The 24,829-nt window shown below is 40.4% G+C and overlaps 1 protein-coding gene across 27 annotated transcripts in view; it reads right to left on the bottom strand.

The window, feature by feature from the left end:
• The window catches only part of DTNB (dystrobrevin beta), a 297,564-nt gene that overhangs the window by 54,401 nt on the left and 218,334 nt on the right, over positions 1-24,829 (bottom strand). For all 27 annotated transcript variants that reach the window (XR_004027095.1, XR_004027093.1, XR_004027094.1 and 24 more), the window contains 3 exons: positions 21,456-21,543; positions 2,136-2,221; positions 1,120-1,233 (listed from right to left, as the gene is read on the bottom strand). Coding sequence is in view for 24 of the 27 variants with exons in the window: in XM_030800614.1 (XP_030656474.1) it covers positions 1,120-1,233; positions 2,136-2,221; positions 21,456-21,543 (288 nt within the window). In the remaining 3 variants the exon portion in view is untranslated. The remainder of the gene's footprint in view (positions 1-1,119; positions 1,234-2,135; positions 2,222-21,455; positions 21,544-24,829) is intronic.

Genomic DNA, 24,829 nt, shown 5'->3' on the forward strand with positions numbered 1-24,829 from the left:
CAGCCTAGACTTACACTCTGCCCAAGTCAGCAGCATTTGTGCTCTCATCCTCCCTAGTACGACACCAGCTGTACTAACACCCCAGACGTGCAGCAGTGAACCACAGAGCCACCCAAATCTCAGCCTAACTACATTGAGAAACTAAAATAAATTTTTAGGAGAACGAAAATCTCTATACATCTAATGATTTTTTTTCACCTGCACAGTTTAAATTCTTTATGACTCTACTATGACAACTTTTATTGATGATATAAATCTAAACAGTAGAATATCTACAGAAAACAATAATCTCCATTCTCTGGGAAAAGAAACAAGAGGCTGCACAGAATCCTGATGACAGCAAATTAAAAATCAACCTAAACAGAAAGAACCCACTATTTGAAAATCTAGAAATCTGGTGAGACGTCACTAAATGTAGTTTCCATAATGTCTTAACTTACAGAAGAGTGCGTACACACACACACACACACACACACTCCCCTTTCTAAGGCTCATAGGCAATAAGACCCTAATAATGGATCCGATTACTTCTGTGAAGACCTCCCCATTCCCTCCAAAACAGCATCAAATATGGTGGTGATGCTGCTCTCTATTCCCATTCTCATCCTATGTCCTTAGTTTCCTGATTCTTGAGATACTTTGTTTAGAAGCCATGGTGCAAGGGTTTCATGTCTCAGAGATGTGCACAGGAAGCATCCTTCTCCTTCGGCAGAGCCCTGCACTGACTGTAAAGTGCCAGGAGACTATACTCAAAGGAACGGCAAAGCATTCTTCCCGCCAAGTGTCTCTAAAGTCAGACAAATTAGCAAGATAAGAGAGGGACTGCAGCACAGTGGTCTTCTTAAAGCAATCACAGAAGTATAAACAGTGCCCTGCTGGTCCTGGAGCTAGGAGACTGCTATTTACCAAGTTCTGTGATAATGGCTGACATTTTTAGAGTGATTTCTAATGGAACCCAGACATCTGAAGCAGTAACTGAATGGGTGAACTCTTCAGTGGTTTGCTCTCACAGGATTGTTTATACTGAACAACAGATTCTACCCTACTCCTTTGGTCTCCTCAGATAAGTTCCATCCATAGTAGATTACATGTGGCAAGTGGTAGAGTGTCCCTACTCACCTCAGCAGCCGCAGCTCTGCCAGCAGCGTGGGGTTCTGCTGTGCCTTCTCAGGGGTGGGCTGGGAGGCCTGCTCGTGTTCCAGGCGGAGACGCTGAATCTCCTGCAGGATCTCTCTAGAGAGGACGGGTGAATGGAAAGGGGCTGCACAGTGCTTCTCACTCACGCTCCGTCTTTCCCTACTACAAGTTTTCAACTCTAGCAGTGCCTCCTCTACCAATCTTGTCCTGATTGCTTCCAAATGGCCAAGAGGTGAAATGGACACCTTCTCAATACTGCTTCACCTGACATTTCCTCAACAAAGCAATCTTTTGTGGTAGAAAAAGTCATAAAAATACTCTTCTCAAGGACCTGAAAAATCTCCAAGAAAGGAAAATTACAGCCAGAATACTTTATTTACTCTGTTCCACTCAGGGAGGAGGAAAAAGGAACTCCTTGCAACCTCCTGATGCAGGTCCTGTGCTGACTTCCCTTAATCCTTCCCCGCCCCTTCCTTCCCCCTGTCCCCTATGCCCCAGTAGACAGCTGTGTTGCCTCTATCTATGCCTGTTACCTTAGGTCAGGTCTCCACGTCCTGGCTTCTACCTTTCAGTACACAATGGTGTGCTGTCTGCTCTCTGTGCTGTTAAATGGCATTTTTTTTTTTTTTTAAGGAGAGACCAGACAGTCCTACATAGCATAATGGGTCAGGACAAGATGACTAGATACAGCAAAATGCTGCTGGGAAGCAGAGTGGAAAACGCAATTGTGAGAGGGGGTCACACGGATGGGTGGGAGGAGGCCCTGCTAAAAGGAATCCCCCGAGGGCAGGTGAGCAGAGCTGTGGACTACCAGAATCAACAGCATGCAGACACAAATCAGTGTCCAGGGCATTCCCTGGACTTGGACTAGCCTAGGTTCACTGAGGCAAGGTCTTCCTTGGCGGTCAAAAGCCACCTAGTATCCAAGGAAAATGAGAATCAGATACGCACGTGATAATCCTGGACTCTGGAAGTGGGCTCAGCCTGTGCGTTCTTACCTGTTTTTGTTTTCCAGTTCTGCAATAAGCTGTCTTTGTTGTTTGTTGGCATCAAAGTTAAAGCTCAAGTCAGTGGGAGGACGAGTCTAAAGTGGGGAAGTGGGGAGAAAGTTTTTTTTTTTTTTCTGATCCAAATATACCCAGAGGTCTAGATTGACTGATTTTTAAAAAACAGATTTTTGACATATAATTTACATATCATAAATCCACCCGTTTTAAGTATACAGTTCAATGAGTCTTAGTAAATTTAAACAGTTGTGCAACCAATCACCACATGCCAGTTTTAGAACATTTTTCATCACCGCAAAAAATTCCCTCATGCCAGTTTGTCACCAGTTGCCACTCCCACCCCCAACCTCAGGCAGCCATGCATCTGCTTTCTGTCTATAGTTCTGCCTTTTCTAGAAACTTCATATAAACACATAGTCTTTGGTTTCTGGCTTCCACTTAGCATAATGTTTTTGGGGTTAATTCATGTTTTTTCCATGAACTAGTAGTTCCTTTTTTTTTTTTTTTTTTTTTTTTTTGAGATAAGGTCTTGCTCTATCACACAGGCTGGTATGCAGGATGCAGCGGCATGATCACAGCTCGCTGCAGTCTTGGAACTCCTGGGCTCTCACCTTGGCCTCTGAGTAGATGGGACTAAAGGCACATGCCACCGTGCCTGGCCTAGTGGTTCCTTCTTTTTTATTGCTGTGTAGTATTCTATTGTTTCCAGCTTTTGGTTATTACAAATGAAGCTGCTATGAACTTTCATTCACAAGTATTTGTCTATGTATGTTTTCATTTCTCTTGGGTAAACACCTAGGAGTAAAATTGCTGAATTATATGATAACTATAATTAACATCTGAGGAACTCCCAAACTGCTTTCTAAAGTGGCTGTACCATTTTACAATTGCATTAATGAGATTTCCAGTTTCTCTACATCTTCACCAACACCTATTGTTTTATTTGCTTTTTATTTACTTATTACTTTGTTCTTTTAACCATCCTAGTAGGTATCAAGTTCCGAATAGAAAGTTTTTTAAAAATTAAGATATAATTTTCCTACCATAAAATCCACTTTTTAAAAGCATATAATTCAGTAACTTTTTATTTTTTGAGACAGAGTCTCACTCTGTCACCAGGCTGGAGTGCAATGGCGTGATCTTACTTCAGTGCAACCTCTACCTCCTGAGTTCAAGCAATTCTCCTGCCTCAGCCTCCTGAGTAGCTAGGACTACAGGTGTGCACCACCACGCTCAGCTAATTTTTTTGTATTTTTAGTAGAGACAGGGTTTCACCACATTGGCCAAGCTGGTCTCAAAACTCCTGACCTCAAATAATCCACCCACCTTGGCCTCCCAAAGTCCTGGCATTACAGGTGTGAGCCACCAGGCTTAGCCCAATTCAGTAGTTTTTAATGTATTTATGAGGTTGTGAAGCCAACACCACTAATTCCAGAATATTTTCACCACCCCAAAAAGAAACAGCATCACATCAAAAAGAAACAGCACACTCATAAGTAGTCATTTCCCATCCCCCTTCCCTTGCCCCTGACCTCCATTATCCGTCTCTATGGATTTGCCTATTCTGGATATTTCATATAAATGGAGCCATACAATATCGACCTTTTATGTCTATCTTCTTTCACTTAGCAAAATGTTTTTAAGGTTCACCCATGTTGTAGCACATATCAGTACTTCATTCCCTTTTATAGCTGAATAATATTCCATTATATGGATATACCACTTTTTGTTTACCCATTCAACAGTTGATGAAGGTTTGGGTTGTTACCACTTTTTAGCTGTTTTGAATGGTGCTGCTTTGAGCATGTATGTTGAGATATGTTGTTATTGCTCTTAGGTATGTACCTAGGAATGGAATTACTGGGTCAAATGGTAACTGCCTTTTGAGAAACTGCCAAACTGTTTTCCAAAGTGGCTGCATTATTTAACGTTCCTGCCAGCAATCTATCAAGGTTCTATTTTTTTCCACGTCATCCTAATGGGTATGAAGTGGTATCTCATTGTAAGGCAATTTGTATTTCCCAAATGACTAGTATGTTGAGCATACTTTCATGTGCTTACTGGCCATTTGTATATGTTTTGTGGAGAAATTATGTGGTTGTGATTTGCACATCCACCATATTTCTGACCCTTAACTCCTTTAAGAATATGGTAGCCAGGCTGGGTGCGGTGGCTCACGCCTGTAATCCCAGCACTTTGGGAAGCCGGGGTGGGAGGATCACGAGGTCACGAGTTTAAGACCAGCCTGGCCAACATAGTGAAACCTCGTCTCTACTAAAAATACAAAAATTAGCCGGGTGTGGTGGCGGGTGCCTGTAATCTCAGCTACTTGGGAGGCTGAGGCAGGAGAATTGCTTGAACCTGGGAGGTGGTGTTGCAGTGAGCTGAGATTGTGCCACTGCACTCCAGCCTGGGTGACAGAGCAAGACTCCATCTGGGGAAAAAAGAAAAAAAAAAAAGAATACGGTAGCCAATGAACATGACTAGGTGTTGGCTCCCTTTTATTGATTAACCAGAAAGGCAGCTCTCACTGAGGGCTCCATGATGACCCTGCTTCACTCTGTACACTCTTGGCTCTGCCTGAAACATGTTCTACCAGGAAGACTTTGTTTCCTGTCTAGAGCTTGAAGATTAAGTAATTCTTTTTTTTTTTTTTTTTTTTTTTTTTTTGAGACAGAGTCTTTCTCTGTCCCCCAGGCTGGAGTGCAGTGGCGCGATCTCGGCTCACTGCAACCTCCATCTCCTGGGTTCACGCCATTCTCCTGCCTCAGCCTCCCGAGTAGCTGGGACTACAGGCGCCCGCCACCACGCCTGGCTAATTTTTTGTATTTTTAGTAGAGACGGGGTTTCACTGTGTTAGCCAGGATGGTCTCGATCTCCTGACCTCGTGATCCGCCCGCCTTGGCCTCCCAAAGTGCTGGGATTACAGGCTTGAGCCACCGCGCCTGGCCTCAGTAAGTCTTTTCATGTGACAGTTTCTAAATAAACAAGGGCAAAACAGCATAGCAAATCTGGGTAAGAGGCTTTTTACCAAATTATCAAGTATTTTTCTTTTTTAAAAGAAAAAAAAAACCAAGATGATTTTTCTTCCTCCAGAGAAGCATGGACTGGCAGCCTACCAAGTAAATTTTCTGTATTGTAGTCAGTCTTGTGGGAGCCTGAGTTGAGTCTCAGAAAAGTAGCTTGCTTGAGACTGAGGCTGGCTGTGAAGAACAGGTTTGTAATTCCTGAAAACTGGAGCTAAAAGTAACAGCTGCTTAATAGAGTGAGACTAGGGAAAATTATGGGTCAGGAGGTAAGCTCTGAAAGAAATTTGCTTCATATGATGATGAAAAGAAGCCCTGTGGCACTTCTCTGGAAGTATCTAGAGAAGCTTTCTGGTTTTGAGTAACTGCAAAGCCAAGGGATCTTCCACAGAGGAGGTTAATACAGGAATCAAGTCATTATCAATAGAGATTCCTAATCAGGTAAGACTGGTTGGCTCCAAGAAGCACTGTAATGCAAATACAAAGAAGTAGGGGTGGAAGAAGGTTCCAAACCTGAGGCAGCAGTTCCCCTAGGGGCAGCTGGTGTCCCGGTAGGACTCCTCAGTGGTGAGTGTCCAGTGATGGCTTATCTCACTCAATCAAACTTTAAATACAGTCAAGTATACATCAAATAACAGAAACTTAGAACTTTTATCTATGTACTTTTTTTTTTTTTTTTTTTTTTTTTGAGACAGAATCTTGCTGTGTCGCCCAGGCTGGAGTGTAGTGGCATGATCTCGGTTCACTGCAGCCTCCGCCTCCTGGGTTCAAGCGATTTTCCTGCCTCAGCCTCCTGAGTAGCTGGGATTACCAGCAGGTGCCACCATGCCTGGCTAATTTTTGTGTTTTAAGTAGGGACAGGGTTTCACCATGTTAGCCAGGCTGGTCTCGAACTCCTGACCTCGAGTGATCTGCTCACCTCGGCCCTCCCAAGTGCTGGGGTTACAGGCGTAAGCCACCGCACTCAGCTTTTATTTACGATCTTAAACACCATAGTGCTCATTAAGAAGAAAAAAAAGGCCAAGTCTCTTCCTAAAATGCCTTCAGGACACTGAAGGGAAAAAGACAGGAATTATTTCATAACAACATAGGAGACTTTGTTGATCCAGTTCATAAAGACATAGGATGCTTTGGCCAGAGAGAAATAAAGATGATTTCTTTCAAAAAATAAGTAGTTCATACATTTATTCAACAGATACTTCCTGAGCTCCTACTATGTGCCAGGCACTGCTCTACCAGTTAGGGATGTTCTGGTGAATAGCCCCACCCCCATGGAGCTCAGATTACACTGGGAGAAAAATAAGAAACCCCAAAAATAAATACAGACATCAGTAGGGATAATGCAATAAAGAAATGCAGGGTAAGGAAACAGTGAACCGGGACAGAAAATTCTTTTTAAATGAGGTGGTGATGAAAGGGCTCTCAGATACTCAATGAAATGAGGAAGCCAACCAGGTGAAGGTCTGAGGGAAGGGCCTGCGGGGCAGAAAGAAGGGCAAATGCAAGGCCCTGCAGCTGCTTGGGCTTGGGGTGTTCAGATGAGTGCTGACGGAGGGAAGGAAGCTGTGGTAAGAGCGAGGCACTGGGAGATGAAGGGTCTAGACGAGGGGTATCCAATCTTTTGGCTTCCCTGGGCCACATTGGAAGAACTGTGTCTTGGGCCACACACAAAAAAACTAATGATAGCTGATGAGCTAAAAATAAATAAATAAATCACAAAAAAACTCATAATGTTTTAAGAAAATGTACAAATTTTTGTTGGGCTACATTCAAAGCCATCCTGGGCTGCATGCAGCCCACAGGCCACGGGTTGGACAAGCTTGGTCTAGACCATACAGGGCCTCTGAGCCATGGAGAGGAGTTTCCATTTCATTCTGAATGTGGTGTGAAGCCACTGGAGGATTCTGGGCAGGGGAATATGAAATTTGATTATATGTGTTAAAAACACTGTTCTACATTTACATAAATAAGTGGCTGAGTAATTTAATACATGGGGAATAACAGACAAATTTCCCATACAGAAGAATTCCAAATAAGGTGTGGACATACTCTGCCCTCAAGGAAGTGAAGCCTAACTCCCCATTCCTTAAGAGAAGCCTGTGCATAGTGACTTCCTTCCAAAGAGTCTGTGTGGAAAGGAAAAGGAATAACTTTATGTTGGAGAAACCTGACGAACACTGCCACGGCCAGGTGATCAAGGTCAGCATCAACAGTGACGACTCATGTTGATAGCAGGTACCTCTTGATACACCATGATGAAAATGGCACTTTACCTTTTCCTTCCCCAAACCCATAACCCCAGTTCTAATCAAGAGATAAACATCGGACAAATTACAGTTATTAGACAGTCTACATCTGACTAGCACTCCTAAAAATTGTCAAGGTCATCAAAAACAAGGAAAGTCAGAGAAACTGTCACAGCTAAGAGGAGCCTAAGATGACATGACAACTAAATGTAATGTATCCTGGATGGAACAGAAGAAGGACATTAGGTAAAAACTCAGAAAATATGAATAAAGTATGGACTTTAGTTAATAACAATGTATCAGTATTGCTTCATTAATTGCAATGAATGTGCCATACTAATTTAAGATATTAATAATAGGGGAAATTTGGCTGGGTTGCTCACTCCTGTAATCCCAGCACTCTGGGAGACAGAGGTGGGAGGTCATTTGAGGCCAGGAGTTCGAGACCAGCCTGGGCAACACGGCAAAACCCCTACTCTACAAAAAATACAAAAAAATTAACCAGGCTTGGTGGTGCATGCCTGTAGTCCCAGCTACTAGGGGGCTGAGGTGGGAGGATTGCTTAAGCTTGGGAGGTCGAGGCTGCAATGAGCTGAGATCACATCACTGCACTCCAGCCTGGGTGACAGAGTGAGACCCTGTCTCAAAATAATAATAATAGGGGAAACTGGGTGTAGATTATAGGGAACTCTCTGCACTATCTTTGAAACTTTTCTGTAAAACTTTTAAAATAAAGTTTAAAAAATAAACATTGCTTTGGCTACTCAGTGGACAATTTAGTGTAGTAGGAGAGGAATGAAAGTAGGGAGACAAATGAGTAATCCTAGCTTTGCTACTTTCTGGCTGTGCAACACTGAGTTATTTTACTATACCTCTATTTTCTTGTCTATAAAATGGGAACATTTAGTGAAAGTGATGTGGAGAGGATTTAATGATATAATGTAGGAGGCAGCACAATGCTCTACAAATGCTGATAGTTATAACTCAAAATAAAATTGTATCTAGTAAACTTATTATACACCTCTTATGTGTACATCTAGCAAGTAGCAAAGACAGAATTCTAAGTAACTGAAGATAAACACTGCAAAGCTTACTCGTAAGGAGGACACATGGTTCTGGGGTTTAATAAAATTCTAGAATCTTGGTAGTCAAAGCATTATGTTCACACCACTAAAACCCAAGGAAGTTCCCAGGTCCAATGAGCAACTCAGGGGTTGTAGCATCTAGAGCAAAAGATGACCAGGAAAAAAACTAAAGCTGAAGGCCTCTTAGCTGATCTCTACTTAGTGAGCACAGAAGGTATACTGGAAGGGTCTCGACTTCCTGTGGAAAACACGGTTTGCGTGCTTAACAAGACTCATCTGTTCCTCACTGGAGCAAATGCACTTGCAATTATGTCATCTAATTAAATAACAAATAAACCAATGAGATATGAGGATGAAAAGAGGGTTTCTATTTCTAGGAAAACCAAATTGAATGAGTTGGAGACTCCATAGAGATGAGCTTCGAGAATAAAATGGCACTGACTTAGCTGAAGGTAAGGCAGCTGTAAAGATTTGGAAAAATTATAAAGAGAAATTTCGTACTCTTGCATCGTAAGAGTTATTAAGTTCTCATTTCATTGTAAAGGATTGAAAAAGGAAGCTGAACTTGCAACATGTGAGAACATTTTGTGCAAAGGAGACAACCTGGAGCTCCAGAGGATCTATACTCAATGAATGGGCTTGGTCCTACATCCAAATATACATGAGGACATACAGAGAAATGTTAAAGTATATAGCTATCATTTTTATGGTTCCCTATTTTAACTTATTTAAAAATGTAGTAACAGTATTTTTAACATAGGCAAAAGGAGAGAAAATAATGTATTTCCATATACTCAAACTAGGTTAAATAGTTACAAAGATTTTTGACACATTTGCTTCATCTATCCCATATTTTCTCTCTCAAGTATTTTTTTTTTTTTTTTTTTTTGAGATGGAGTCTCGCTCTGTTGCCCAGGCTGGAGTGCAGTGGCGCAATCTCGGCTCACTGCAAGCTCCGCCTCCCGGGTTCACGCCATTCTCCTGCCTCAGCCTCTCCGAGTAGCTGGGACTACAGGCGCCCGCCACCACGCCCGGCTAATTTTTTGTATTTTTTAGTAGAGACGGGGTTTCACCGTGGTCTCGATCTCCTGACCTCGTGATCCGCCCGCCTCGGCCTCCCAAAGTGCTGGGATTACAAGCGTGAGCCACCTCACACGACCCTCTCTCAAGTATTTTAATGCAAATTCTTGAAAACAATTCACCTCTACAGACATCAGCAGACATCTCCAGAAATATTTTAAGCAGCTTTCGATTGCTGACCAACCTGTGGTACAGGTAACACGACTTCTACTGGGCACCAAGTCATTCACCTACAGGCCTACCTTTCCTCTCTCTGCTTCAATCCAGAAGACCTCAAGGCAAATAAACTGATTCCTGGATCCTAAGTGGTTCCTGGTTCACGTGGAAGGACATCTCTGAAGCTTCAACTCAGTGATTTACTTCCCCAAACCTATTCCTTTCATCCTTAAAATGAAACCACCTGTGTAACAACCCGATTCTTTGAACGTTTTCTGGGAGTCCAGAGCAAGCCTAAACTTTCGGTGAACATCCTGAGGCAATCTGTATTGAACCAGGTTTACTCCAAAAACCCAGTTGGGGCCATTTCCCAAGGAGCTCAGAACAACCCAACGAATGGATTCATGGGCTGTCCTAAAGTAGCTTTACTCACAGCTATCAGAGAGAATTCACTTGCTTCTAGGCCCTTGGATTGCTTTAATTCTTTCAATTTTCTTTTGTTCAACAACATAAAAAATATATTCTACTTATTGCAATTTTTACATGTCACATTCTGAATATTATCCTGTACCAGTGGCTTCTCGGTTGTTATATAACTTGTTTGGTAAAGTTATGCTGACTTTAATGAGGCGATGTCATGTGATGCATGAATTTCCTCTGGTGCTGAATGTGGGCATTAGCAACTCAGTATCGTGTATTAGGGCAGTGGAGAATCAGGGTGTATCTAATAAATTCCTTCATGGAGGTCTCATGTCATTAAGTAGAATTTGCTCTTTCAAGAAGTTTCTTGATCACCTCTGAAGTAATAAACAAAACACTTAACAGGGTCTTAACAAAAACTTACAAACTGAAAAGTTCCAAACCTGTATCAAATTCAAAGCCAGGGTTGTTTTCAATCAGAGAAACCTGAATCCTAAGGAAGAACCAGAAATATTTTTTTCAAAGACACTCAGGCATCACAGGCATTCCTAAGTTGTGAAATGAAAATAAGGCTTCCTAGAAAGTTAGGATAGAGATGGTATTTAATCTGCATTCTGGCTAGGAAGATGATGACATGCACCTTTTCAACTTTTTCCTAAACAGATTTTTTTTTTCCTCTTAACTTATTCCAGACCAAACAGGTTTCAAAAATCGAGAAAACTTCAGGGTTCAGATTTTTGAACTTGTAATAAGCCCAGAGATTTGGCTTGTATTTGGCAAGCTCGCCTAAAGTCTCAACATCTAGTCTTTTCTAGTTCAAGGTGAGCTAATGAGAGCCTAATAATGTGCAAAACATGGCCTGAAAAAGTACAGGTCCTCTGCCAAGAGGAGATTAGAGAGGAATCTGATAGATTAACAGAGAAACTAAAATTACTGCCTCATGCCCTCTATCTAAAACTAATGGTTTTCAACTAAGGGTCACATCTAACATGCCAGGTGACTCTGGCTTATCCCTAGTCCAGAAATGTTTCTCTTGGTCAGTGGTTATCAAACTCGGCCACGCACTCCAATCACCTAGAGGGATTTTTAAACCCCCAGTGCTCAGGCTGTATCATCCAAGACCAATTAAATCGATTTCTGCAACTGGGCTCAGGCAGCAGTAGTTTCAAAAACTTCTCAGGTGATTTCAATGTGCATCCAAGGTCGATGCGCCGCTCTAAGAATCAGAGTTCTTGTCAAAACAGACAGAACTGGGTCATTGTAGAACATCTCCTGCACATTTTTGTTGTTTTAAGAAAAAAACCAATTTACTTAGCACTAAATACCAAAAACATTGGTTATGTAAGTCAAAAACATTGGTAGTGCATATCTGACTGTAAGTATGGAAAGTGATCCCAGAAGGGTATTTAAAGGGTACCACACTCACAACTAAAGTCACATAACCCTGTGTTTGAATCTCAAGTCTAGCTGAGGAACCTTGGGCAAGATGATTTAACCTTGCTCTGCCTCAGTTTCCTTTTTTGTAAAGTCACACTGGGAATCAACCTTCAGAGTTGCTGTTAGAACCAGAGGTAACAGTTCGAAAATATCCAGCACAGGGTTATAAATACAGATGGCTCTCAAAATGGTAGCTGTTATTTCTCATTCTGTTATTAGGTCAAAGCAGTCAGGCAGGGTAATATCTGGAGGAAAAAGACTTCTCAAATGCCACAGACGTATAAGCTGAATGAGTTTAGGGGACAAAAGGTGAGAGATCATCTAAAAATTAAACAATAATCAACGACCTAACAATGAATGCTACTGTTAGGTTGAGTGGATGGAGGTGTTAAGGCCAGAGCAACGAAAGGCAAAAAAGTTAGGGATCAGAGGACCACATTATAAAAGTTAAAGCTCTGTATTTAAGAATGAAGGCTCCAGAGTGGGATCCATTTACTATTACATGCGAATAAGGTGTTGAGGTCCCTTTAGTCCTTGGAAGGACAAGGTGCCTCTAACTTCCTGTCACAGGAGCATTCTCTCAGGTTCAGGTGGACTCACAGAGCTCCATCATCTTAATGAGATGAGACACATCTGAAAAATACAGGATAATAAATAATACCCCTTTGAGTCAAACTGGGCAAATTTTATAAAACCAAGGGATGCCGACACAGTCAGCAAACGGTAATCCAGTAGCATGCATTTCTGGAGCCTCCTAAAAAGAGCCCGGAGACTCCTATCTGTATGAATGTGGCAAGATGAGTTCCAAAGAGATGCGCCTGGTATCAGCTAGGCTTTCTTTATATTCCAGGGGCAGCCTGCCCATCACCCAAACTGCCCTAGACTACCCAGAGGGCTGTGGATTGTCACCCTCTCTCTCAAAAATCCAATCTGCTGTTGAAGGCAGTGATTCTCAACCTCACCGTAAATCAGAAGGCTGAGAGTTTTCTTTTTTCCAATCTGATTCAAAAAATCTGAGGCAAAGCCAAGGATCTATATATTTTTAAAATACTTCATACATGATTACAACATGTAGGGAGGTTTGGGGCCATTAAATGTGTGCGAAACATCATAGCAGACTGTCGATCTTTAATTATAATAGGCCGTGAGGATATTTCTGAATGCTGCATGCTTGGAGCAGCTGACAAGGTGACGGGGCTGTGCAGCCTGGGATCTGAAAGAAAGCTGCTCAGAAATGTTTAAGTGTGAGGTAGCATGACAATGGGTGATGGTTTCCCCTTTGTTTCACCTTTCTTCCAAGTTTTCCATAATGTGTTTTAAATTTTTTATAAAGGAAAAAAAAAACCCTTAAAGGTGAACAAAACATCTGATTACATCTTGGTGACGTTTGTGATGACACTTTAAGAATTTGCTATTACGACTACAATTTACCACACATTATAGTTTTGTTTTTAAAGAGGAATTTAGGGCTGAGCACGGTGGCTCACGCCTGTAATCCCAGCACTTTGGGAGGCTGAGGCGGGTGGATCACCTGAGGTCAGGAGTTCGAGACCAGCCTGGCCAACATGGTGAAACCCTGTCTCTATTTAAAAAAATACAAAAAATTAGCCAGGTGTGGTGGCAGGCGCCTGTAATTCCAGCTACTCAGGAGGCTGAGACAGGAGAATTTCTTGAACCTGGGAGGCGGAGGTTGCAGCGAGCTGAGATTGTGCCACTGCACTCCAGCCTGGGCAACAGAGTGAGACTCCATCTCAAAAAAAAAAAAAAAAAAAAAAAAAAAGAAATGTAGGCATGTAGGCACTTCAGGAAAACAAAAAATTCTCTCTCCTGGCTCATATAAGCAAAGTGAAATGTCTTTCTTCGAAGGTCGGCCCGCAGAGGTTTCTGCAGCCCCGCTCCCCATCTAGGGAGAAGTTATGGCACGGATGCTGAAGCATGGTGCACTGCTGGCTGCTCAAATTATTTAACAATGTGGAAGAAAGTCTTTGAAAAAAATCAATACAAAGCCTATCTGGCAGGTTATAAATAAATTCTTTCGAGCACTACACCCACTTTATGCAAAGCACTTGTATCAGTGTGAGATTAGAGGATTAGGAGTTTCTGTATAACAGAACCCTAGTCAAGAAGAATCCTTCTTGAGTGGCTCAATAGTTATGAGATAACTACACTCTGCAAAATAAACCCAAGATGAAAGGGCCCAAACATATCAGTATTCATTCTAACAACGATCATTTCCAGAAGAATTAAAGAATTGGCATCAGAAACTATCAGGTGTAAAGAGACTTATCTTGTTTGCAGTAAGGGAGTACTGAAATCTTTTCAAGGTCAAATGGCTTTGGAGCTTTTATTTACAACATTTTAAAAGTACTATGTAAACTCAGTAAGACTATATAACGGCATAAAATATACTTAATTTTTAAAATCCAACCATAGCACAGCCCATCTCAACAAGTTTATTTATACATTTTAATTTCTAAAATACCTAGAGCAGTTGTGACTGACTGAGGGCATGTCTGAGGTTTAATCAAATAGCACTTTTCTGTTTCTCAGGCTTTTTCTTCTATTCTGTTCCCCTTCACTAACTAACCTTTAGAGTTGTAATGTTAGAGTCAGAAACATGAGCTGACATTAGATTTTCAAGGAAAGGATTTTGAAATCTAAACAAACCCAAAGGGATAAGTTACTTTTTGGGGGAGAAACAAAGCAAGAATTCCTATTTGCAGCTTTCGTAACTCTATTTCCCTATGAAGAAGTAAACATAAATTGGTACGCATTTCCAAAATGGATGTACTGGTTTGTTTAATATGGTCCTGCATGAGCTGGCCTGCCTGACTTCATTCCAGCATTGTTCTCTGCATTCTAGCCACAATGCCAACTTTCAGGTCATGCGACCTCCAGCCTCAGGGCCTTTACATATGCCGAAATACCCCACTGGGCATACGCTTCATTCTCTTTACCTGGTTAATGCCTGGACACTCTGTTGTTTTGGCTTCAGCTCATTCCTCCTTCCATCTCACTCTTTGCATCTAGGTTTAATTCCTTATCTCCTAAATTATAACCTCCGGTAGTTAAATCTTAGTAGTTAGGAGACAGGACACTATCCCTGTCCCAGCTTGGCCACTTAGCACACCATGTGACCCTGGGTAGTGTTTTTTTTTTTTTTTTTTTAATCTCTCTGAGGCTTAGTTTCCTCAACAAGAATGTTTTGAATAATAAACTAGCTAATACATGCAAAGCACTTAGAATAATGACTGGCACAAAGTAAATATTCAATAAATACTAGCTATTAGTATTATTCTTTTAGGATGAATCTGACTGTGACCTTTCTCTGTCCTTGTGAGAAAGGGTCTTTATTTCTCCTTTTGACAGTTCATTTAGTTCCTTTTGGTATATCATTCAACCGTCTTTTTTAATAAGGAAAATTCTTAAGGTTTTTTCACAAACACTGGTAACATTGAATGTAATCAGCCATTTTATCTATTTATTTTTGAGACAGGGTCTTTCTGTGTTGCCCAGCCTGGAGTGTAGTGGCATGATCACAGTTCACTGCAACCTTGAACTTCTGGGCTCAAGCAATTCTCCCACGTCAACCTCCCAAGTAGCTGTGACTACAGGCACATGCCACCACACCTGGCTATTTTTTTTTTTTTTTTTTTTTTAACTTTTCATCTTTTAGTAGAGATGAAGTCTCACTATGTTGCTGAGGCTGGTCTTGAACTCCTGGGCTCAAGCGATCCGCCCACCTTGGCCTCCCAAAGTGTTGGGATTACAGGTGTGAGCCACTGTATCTGGCTTTGTTTTTAAAAGGATTTTTCTTTTCCTTTATAAAGAAATTGTTGTATTGTTTCTGGAGAGAAATTTAGTAGTGAATCCTTTGTAGATAAAGTAACGTGATTGCTTTTTGAGGATTCTTTGTATTCTGTAGTTTCACTATGATATGTCTAGTTGTAGAATTATTTTATCTATTTGGGGACTCATTGCGATATATTCATCTGAGAATGAATGTCTTGAATACATTTTGGAAACTTAGCCATTAATTCTTCAAACATTTTTTAATCCTAATTCTATTTTCTTTCTTGGAATTCCAATTACATGACTGTTGGTTCTCTATCTCCCATGTCTGAAGACCTTGTTTCAGATTTTTCATCTTTCTGTGTTGTGTTTTGGAAAATTTTCTTAAATATATTTTCTAGTTCACTAATTCTCTATTCATCTGTCTAATATGACATTTAACCCATCCACCAAGTTTTAAATTTCAATAACTTTTGTTTTAAAAATCTGTTAATTTCTATGTGGTTTTCAACTTTGTTCTTTTAAGACAGTATTTTGTCAGGTTTTTAATTCCTTCTTTTAGGTCTTTAGAAATCTTAAACATAGCTATTTTATAGCCAATAACTCTAATATCTAAAGCCATTGAGGGTCTCATTTTGCAAAGTCAGCACATGGGTTCAAGTTTAGTTGGACTCTTTCAGTGGGAGCACTGTTAGGTCTCAATTGAGAATGTAAGCAGAAATTTATACTTTGCTTCTACCAGGTGCCTTGGGGTTAGTTTTAATGTTAAAATTTCACCTTGGTGTTTCTCAAACTATAATGTAATGTAAATGTACCCAACGTAAGTATAGACAGGCCTAAGGTTTTGAATTTCCAGGGAAGACGACTTCTTCCACTGCAACAGGAGACCTATAAGCTTTCTTTTTCTGTGTGCTGGCGGCTAGTTATCTTTTTTTTTGAGACAGAGTCTTGCTCTGTTGCCCAGGCTGGAGTACAGTGGTGCGATCTCAGCTCACTGCAACCTCCGCCTCCTGGGTTCAAGTGATTCTCCTGCCTCAGTTTCCCAAGAAGCTGGGATTACAGGCGTGTGCCACCACACCTGGCTAATTTTTTTTTGTATTTTTAGTAGAGACGGGGTTTCACCATGTTGGCCAGGCTGGTCTTGAACTCCTTACCTCAGGTGATCCACCCACCTCGGCCTCCCAAAGTGCTGGGATTATAGGAGTGAGCCACCATGCCCGGCCTAGTTATCTTTTATACAACATATTCACCAAGGGTATAATGCTTCAAGGGCCTACCTTGATGTGAGAGCCTCATTTCCAACTCTTCACTATGCACGTAACCGAGGTTTTGCCCACACAAGTTCGTGACAATTGACATCCAAGCACAGGGCAGGGGTGGCAATAGTAGTGACAGCAACAGTAGCTCTTGGCCTGCTTTGGTTTTCAGTTACTTTTCAATTCCTAGGAAACTGAATTCTCTTCTACCTATTTTCAGATCCCAACTCAAGTAACACCTTCTCACAGAAGCTATCCCTTACTCTCCAGAAAAGATCAGGCACCCGCTCTACACTTCCACAGCTCCCTGCATTTTTCCTCCACTGCACATAATAATTTGTAGTTATGTTTAGTAGTGCGATTATTTGTTTAATGTTTGTCTCTGTCACTACACTGTTAGTTCCATGAGGGCAGGAATGATTTGTCCACCACAGTATCCAATCTGGCACAGTACAGCAACAAAAGAAGTATTTGCTGATGAATAAAATGAGTGTGTGTGGCTGGCTGGGGGTGGGTGAATATTAATGCAAACACAACTCCTCAAAGAAAGTAAAGCATTGAAAAAGGAGAAGGAAAAGAGAAAACATTTTATTATGAATATTTCAAAATTGCAGGAAACACATTGCAAATCCCTGGGGAGCCACTTCCTATTTCAATCAAACCCTTGTTCAACATTCTTGGCTCCTTTTTGTTTTAACTGAGATATAATACTTAGATCTTAAGTATTCCATTGATGGGCGCGGTGGCTCACCCCTGTAATCCCAGCACTTTGGGAAGCTGAGGTGGGCGGATCATGAGGTCAGAAGGTCGAGACCATCCTGGCTAAGACGGTGAAACCCCGTCTCTACTAAAAATACAAAAAATTAGCCGGGCGTGGTGGTGGGCGCCTGTAGTCCCAGCTATTCGGGAGGCTGAGGCAGGAGAATGGCATGAACCCAGGAGGCAGAGCTTGCAGTGGGCTGAGATCGCGCCACTGCACTCCAGCCTGGGTGACAGAGCAAGATTCTGTCTCAAAAAAAAAAGTATTTCATTTAATCCGTTTTGACAAATGTACACTCCTGCAACCCACACCCCTACTGAAATGTGGAATATTTCTATCAAGCCAGAAACTTTCCTTGTCTCCCTTCAATATTTCCATTTCTAGAAACAACCCCTTATCTGATTATGATTAGGAACTGATGATTAACCTATGGTAATGGATAAGTTAGTTTGCCTATTCTAAAATTTCACATAAATATAAAAAACAGTACGTACTTTTTTTGTGTCTGGCTTCTTTTACCACTCATAATATTTTTGATATTCACCCATGTCATTGCATGTATCAATGTTATTCCTTTTTGTGTTGAGACAGTTCTATTGTATGAATATAACACATTTTATCTGTTCTGTTGATAACTATGTGGGCTATTCCAGCTATTATGAATTGAACTGCTATGAACATTCTTGTACAAAGCTTTTTGTGAACATGTTTTCATTTCTCTTGGATAAATATCTAAGAGTAGAATTGCTGGGTCATAGTATAAATGTTTGCTTCTTTAAGAAACTGCCAAATAGTTTTCCAAAGTAGCTGTATCATTTTATAGGCCCACCAACAACAGGGTGAGATTTCTGGTTGCTCCACATCCTCTCCAACATTTGGTATCATCCAACTTTTTCACTGTAGCCGTTCTGGTGGGTATACAGTGGTATCATTGGCATTTTCCTGATGATTAATGATATCAAGCACATTTTCATGTGCTTATTGGCCATTGGTATATCTTCTTTGTGGAATATCTGTTCAAGTCTTTTGCTCATTTTAAAAAAAAGGGTTGTCTTTTTATTGCTGAGGTGCAGGAATTATTTATATATTCTGTCCTTTGTCAGACATGTTTTGCAAATATTTTCTTTCAGACAGTGGTTTGTCTCTTTTTTTTTTTGACAGAGTCTCGCTCTGTCGCCCAGGCTGGAGTGCAGTGGTGTGATCTCAGCTCACTGCAAGCTCCGCCTCCCAGGTTCACGCCATCCTCCTGCCTCAGCTTCCAGAGTAGCTGGGACTACAGGCGCACGCCACCACGCCCAGCTAATTTTTTGTATTTTTAGTAGAGACAGGGTTTCACAGTGTTAGCCAGGATGGTCTCGATCTCCTGACCTTGTGATCCGCCTGCCTTGAATAGTATCTTCTAATGAGCAAAATATTTTACATTTGATAGGGTCTAATTTATCAGTTTTTAAAATGGTTTGTGATCCCTATAAACTCTAATAAATTTTTATTCTTCCTAAGAGAATGAAGAATTATTCTCCTGTACTTTTAGTAGCTTTATGGTTTTAGCTTTTATGTTTAAGTTTATGATACATTTCAAATTGATTTATTTGTATGGTATGAGGCAGGGGTTGAGATTCTTTTCTTCCCTATGTAGATACCCAGTTGTTCCAACAGCATTTGTTAAAAATAGAAAGAGTTTCCTTTTCTGACTGATTTGCTTCTTACCTTTGTTGAAAGTCATTTCACCTTACACATGAGTGTCTTTTATGGATACTCTATTCTGTTCCTTTGATTTATTTGTTCATCGTTTTGCCAATATCTTACTTTCTTGATTACTATAGCTTTATAGTAAGTCGTAAGTAGGATTAAGTCTGCCAACTTTGTTTTTCTTTTTCAAGACTGTTATGGTTATTCTAGGTCCTTTGGTTCTCCAAATACATTTTAAAAACAGTTTGCTAACTTCTATAAAAAAGCCTGTTGAGATTTGAATTGGTATTAAATCTATAGATCAATTTAGGAAAATCTGCCATCCTAACAATATTAAATCTTTTAATCCATAAATATGTCATATCTCTTCATTTATTTAGGTTTTCTTTAATTTCTTTTAGCAATGTTTTAAAGTTTTCAGACTTGAACATCTTCCATTAAATTTATCCATAAGTATTTGGTATTTTTAATGCTACAGTAAATAGTATTTTTCTTTTTGTGAGACAGGGTCTTGCTCTGTTGCCCAGGCTGGAGTGCGGTGGAACAATCATGGCTCACTGCAGCTTTGACCTCCCCAGGCTCAACCGATCTTCCCACCTCAGCCTTCCCAGCATCTGGGACTACAGGTGCATGCCACCACACCTGGCTAATTTTTGGATTTTTTATAGAGACAGGGTTTCGCTATGCTGCCAGAGGGTGGTCTCAAACTCCTGAGCTCAAGTGATCTGCCCACCTCAGCCTCCTAAGGTGCTAGGATATACACTTTATATCTTGTAGCAATACTATAAAATTTACTTATCTGTTCTACTAGTGTTTTTTTAGATTTCTTAGGACTTCATATGCACAATCATGTCATCTTCAAATAAAGACTGCTTTACTTCTGTCTTTCCAATATTTATACCCCTTTCTTCTTGTCATGTTGCATTAATTAGGTCCTCCAGTATAATTTAGAATAGAAGTGGTAAAAGTGGATATCTCTGAATTGTTCCCAATATTAGGGGGAAATATTTCAAAATTTAAACTGTAAGTGTGATCTTAACTGTAGGTTTTTGTAGGTGTTCTTTATCAGGGTGAGGAAGTTTCCTTCTACTCTTAGCATGTGGAAAAGTATTATCATAAATGAGCGCTGTATTTTGTCAAATGCTTTTTCTACATCTATTGAATGATCTTATAATTTTTATTTTTTAACTGTTAATGTGGTGAATTACATTGATGTTTACATATTAAATACATTTGCATTTCTAGGATAAATCTCACTTGATCATGGAGTATCATTCTTTTTATATATTGCTAGATTCAATTTGCTAATATTTTGTTAAGGATTTTTGCATCTAGTTCATGAGAGAATTTGGCCAGCAATTTTCTTTGCCTGTAATGCCCCTGTATTGTTTTGTATCAGGTTATAGTGGCCTCATAAAATGACTTGAAAGTGTTCCTTCTTGCTCTATTTTCTGAAAGAGTTTGCATCAAATTGACATTATTTCTTCTTTAAGTATATGATAGTACTCCACAGTTAAACCATCTGAGCTTGGGGCTTTTTTTTTTTTTTTTTGAGACTGAGTCTTGCTCTATCCAAGTACAGTGGCACAATTTTGGCTCACTGCAACCTCCACCTCCCAGGTTCAAGTGATTCTCGTGCCTCAGCTACCCGAATAGCAGGGATTGCAGGAGCCTGCCACCATACCCAGCTAATTTTTGTATTTTTAGTAGAGATGGGGTTTCAGCATGTTGGCCAGGCTGGTCTTGAACTACTGACCTCATGATCCACCCACCACGACCTCCTAAAGTGCTGGGATTACAGGCGTGAGCCACTGCACCTGGCCAAGCTTGGGGCTTTCTTTGTGGAAAGTTAATTATGAATTCAACTTCTTTAACTGACACAGGAATATTTGATTTTTTTATTTGTTCCTGTGTCAGTTTTATTAATTTGCATCTTTCAAGGAATTTATCTATTTTATCCAGGTTGTCAAACTTACTGGGAAAAAGTTGTTCATAATATTCCCTTCTCATTCTTTTAATGGCTATGGGATCTATAGCAACGTCTCTTTTTCCATTCCTGATATTAGTAATTAGTGTTTTCTCCTGTTTACTTGATGAGTATTGCTGGGTTTATTAATTTTATTGATCTCTTAAAAGAATGAAATTCTGGCTCTTTGATTTTCTCTTCTTGATTCATTTTTTAAATAAAGGGAACATTTAGATAAAATTAAGGGCCCCTTCAATCTCCTCCCTAAAGACACTCCCCCTTCCTTTTGTCCCCGAGGTACCTGTTCTCCTAAATTTCGTGTCTACTATTCCCTATCCATTTGTATATTAAAGTAATGCTAATTTTTGCTACTCTCCAGGGATCCTCCATTAACTTACCACGTTTCCTGCTTCTGCAGCCAGCCGGGCAGCATAGCGAGCTATAAGACGGTGTTCCTCATCCAGTCGGCTAGGACTGTCCAGAACACTGCCAAGGAAATAAAAATGCAACAAGTGTCTATTAAACATCCCTTATTCTTGTTCCATTCTTAGAAAGAACAGATGGAAGAAAAGCTCATAAAAGAATGGTAATAAAAGAACTAGAGGCCTGGGTCATAGATACTAATGGTCTTCTGAGAAAAAAGGGGATTTAGAGAAATGAGGAGGCCACATTTGTCATTCCTCATTGGCAGCACATCCCTGCTGCTCCCCCACCATCAAAGAGGCACTTCATTTTGAATGCAAGGGCTAGGAAAACACAGGACACCCACAAAGTCGGAGGCAGGGATTTCTAACCAAATGTTTAAAACTGATGACTTTTTAGACCTTGATCTCAAATTCAAAAAGACCAAGAGAAAACTAAAGCATCATGAAAAACAGATGACTGAGAAAAAATATACTTAACACTGGCTAAGCAAAAGTTTGGCTTTGCCAGGGCAGGCCGAACACACTGTAAAGCTGGAAAGATTCCATGACATCAAATATTCCCCTTTTTATGCCCCTTTTCTCTTCCTTTACTATGCTCATTCTACATCTATAGCCCCACCTTGGAGTTAATTAGTTTAATGCATTACTCTTCAACAAGAGTACCAACACTCTAAAAATGTAAGGACCCATTCAGACAGGCTATCAGATAATGTGGTATCTGGATGAGGGAAGGGTTCTTGAGTAATAGGCTGGCTCTGCATATGGGATGCTGATATGGAACTCCTGATTCTGAAATACATGACTTCTTTAATTTAGCATACCAAATGCTATTTATCCTTACTAAGACAGTCCTAGATTAATAGGGACTGTGGCTATATAATTCTCTGTTTAGGACTGGCAGATGCTTTAAGACGACAGTGATGATGTTGACTAAATGACCAGAGGTGGCTGTTGTGGCTTACCTCCACTTTGGCCCTATGTTCTTGGGTTTCCAAAAACCCTTGATCAGAATTTGGCAGTATGACAAGTCATATAGAAAAATTTAAAGACATGACTTCAATACTCATCGAAGTTTGTTATAATTACTGAGGGGAATCTGGGAAGGGTGTGGCTAAATCAATAAAGATCTGTTTGAACTTTTCATGTGTAGAATCAACTATATTGTTTCTAGTTTTTTTTTTTTTTTAATCTTTCTATCTCTTTAGCTAAGTCTTTAAGCTTAACTTAGTCTTTCTTCTGGGATTTTTTTTTTAAGTGCTTCGAGTCTTCGCCTATGACATTTGTCAACACTTTATAATTTTAAGCATGCAAATATCCATCTTCAGGATAATCATCCTCTCAAAAATGATTTTGTAATAAGAACAGACGACTACTAGGCGGCTTTAATATTTTAAGGTCAAGGCCCCAAGGTGAGAGATAAACTATAGTATTTGTGCTTTAAAGGTATTTGTCTGAAATAAGAGAACTATCTTTTAAATAAAAAAACAATAAAAATGAATGCTTAACAATACAAGTCGATCACATTATGGAGGGATTGGTAGCCTAAGAAGTGGGGCCTAAAGTGGCTGACCTCTGTTATCTGGCAAGGAATACAGTAGGTTCTTCTGTGCAAAAGAGCTCCTTTTTCTCAATCACATTCTATCTCCTTAGGAAGGTTGATCCTATTTGTCATTTATACATGAGTGTGGATGTCAGACTGCTTTAACTGGCTATGTTTTCTAGCCAGAAACTAGAAGCTTGTGTTGATGAGAGGTTTTAAGGTCAATGAAAATTATTTGAGGGCAATTAGAAAGGATCTTTATTCTTCTGTTTGAATTGACTTTCATTTTCAGAATTAGTTAGCCAGAAAAGTTCTGACTTCTCGGAAGAAGTACGAAGCTCAGCTTCTTAGATTACTAATCAAGAAGTCATGTAGTACTCACTCACTCCCAGGGCTACCGGCCACCAATTTTTGCTCAGGGAGCCAAGGTGAGACTTGAGGGCCTTAGCTAAACCTACCATAAATCTTATTGGGCTAAATCACTAGGTAACAGTCTCTGTCAAACATTCTGCTGCTATTTTTACCATGGAAACTTTTGCTCACTCTGGACAATTGCCTTTACTGATAATAAAGAATTTGTCTTGCCTAGGGTGAAACAACTCTATTCCTAGAGACCAAGAGGCTGGGACAGTGTGCAAAGAAATCATCTGTTGGATGAGGAGACACTCTGTGATGCAGTGCACACAATTATCAGGCCCTTCCTTCCCTCCTAGAGGGTAAGCCTATTAAACATATTTAGAAGGTTAGAAAACCCTACTTCTCGGCCGGGCGTGGTGGCTCACGCCTGTAATCCCAGCACTTTGGGAAGCTGAGGCGGGCGGATCACGAGGTCAGGAGATCGGGACCATCCTGGCTAACATAGTGAGACCCTGTCTCTACTAAAAATAAATACAAAAAAATTAGCTGGGTGTGGTGACAAGCACCTGTGGTCCCAGCTACTCGGGAGGTTGAGGCAGGAGAATGGCATGAAGCCGGGAGGCAGAGCTTGCAGTGAGCTGAGATGGCACCACTGCACTCCAGCCTGGACGACACAGCGAGACTCCGTCTCAAAAAAAAAAAAAAAAAAAAAGAAAACTCTACTTCTCCAAGCTTTAGAGATACATAAATACCCCAGAATAATGATGCTATTTAGTCATATCAGAAAAACTATGGAAAATGGTATAAAGTATAATATTTAAAAGTCTTTTTCATATGTATATGTCCCAACTGACTATTAATTTATTCTTCTGTTATTAGGGGAAGTAGCAGCAAGGTCAGATGACCCTCCCAAGGAGCCATGGCATGCTATAAGCAAAACTAAGATCAAAATTTAAAGCTTCAGCCTCTGTTATGTGTACAGCTTATAAATTATGGTTTTCTCTCTAAGAACAAGAATCTCAAAGCATGGCTTTCCAAGTTGTTTGGCACTGTGATTCTTCTTTGCTGTTATGTAGGGGAAGGATGGCTTTAGATTGCTTAAACTTTACCTGCCATCCTACTTGAAGAATGGTGGTGGGTGTGGGCATGGAGTGGGCAGGAGACTTTGGACCTACCTGAATGTAATACTATTTTTTTCGGTATTAAATCTTTTTTAAAAAGGATTAACTTTGCTATAGTTAGCCGTTATCAAACGTTTTTCCATCCCAAACCACTGAAGAATCAGACACATTCTCTTATTAACAGTGAGTCACTACCGTAGTAGTTTTCAGGGTAAGGGGAACGTGGAGCTATTATAATACATGTAAGTATTATAATATGAGAGGGTCTATATAATTTGGAAAAAGACCCTCAGGTGACAGTGACCCAATACCATTGTTGGGAATCACTG

The sequence above is a fragment of the Nomascus leucogenys genome, chromosome 19 (assembly GCF_006542625.1).
Source record: "Nomascus leucogenys isolate Asia chromosome 19, Asia_NLE_v1, whole genome shotgun sequence".
Classification (NCBI taxonomy): domain Eukaryota; kingdom Metazoa; phylum Chordata; class Mammalia; order Primates; family Hylobatidae; genus Nomascus; species Nomascus leucogenys.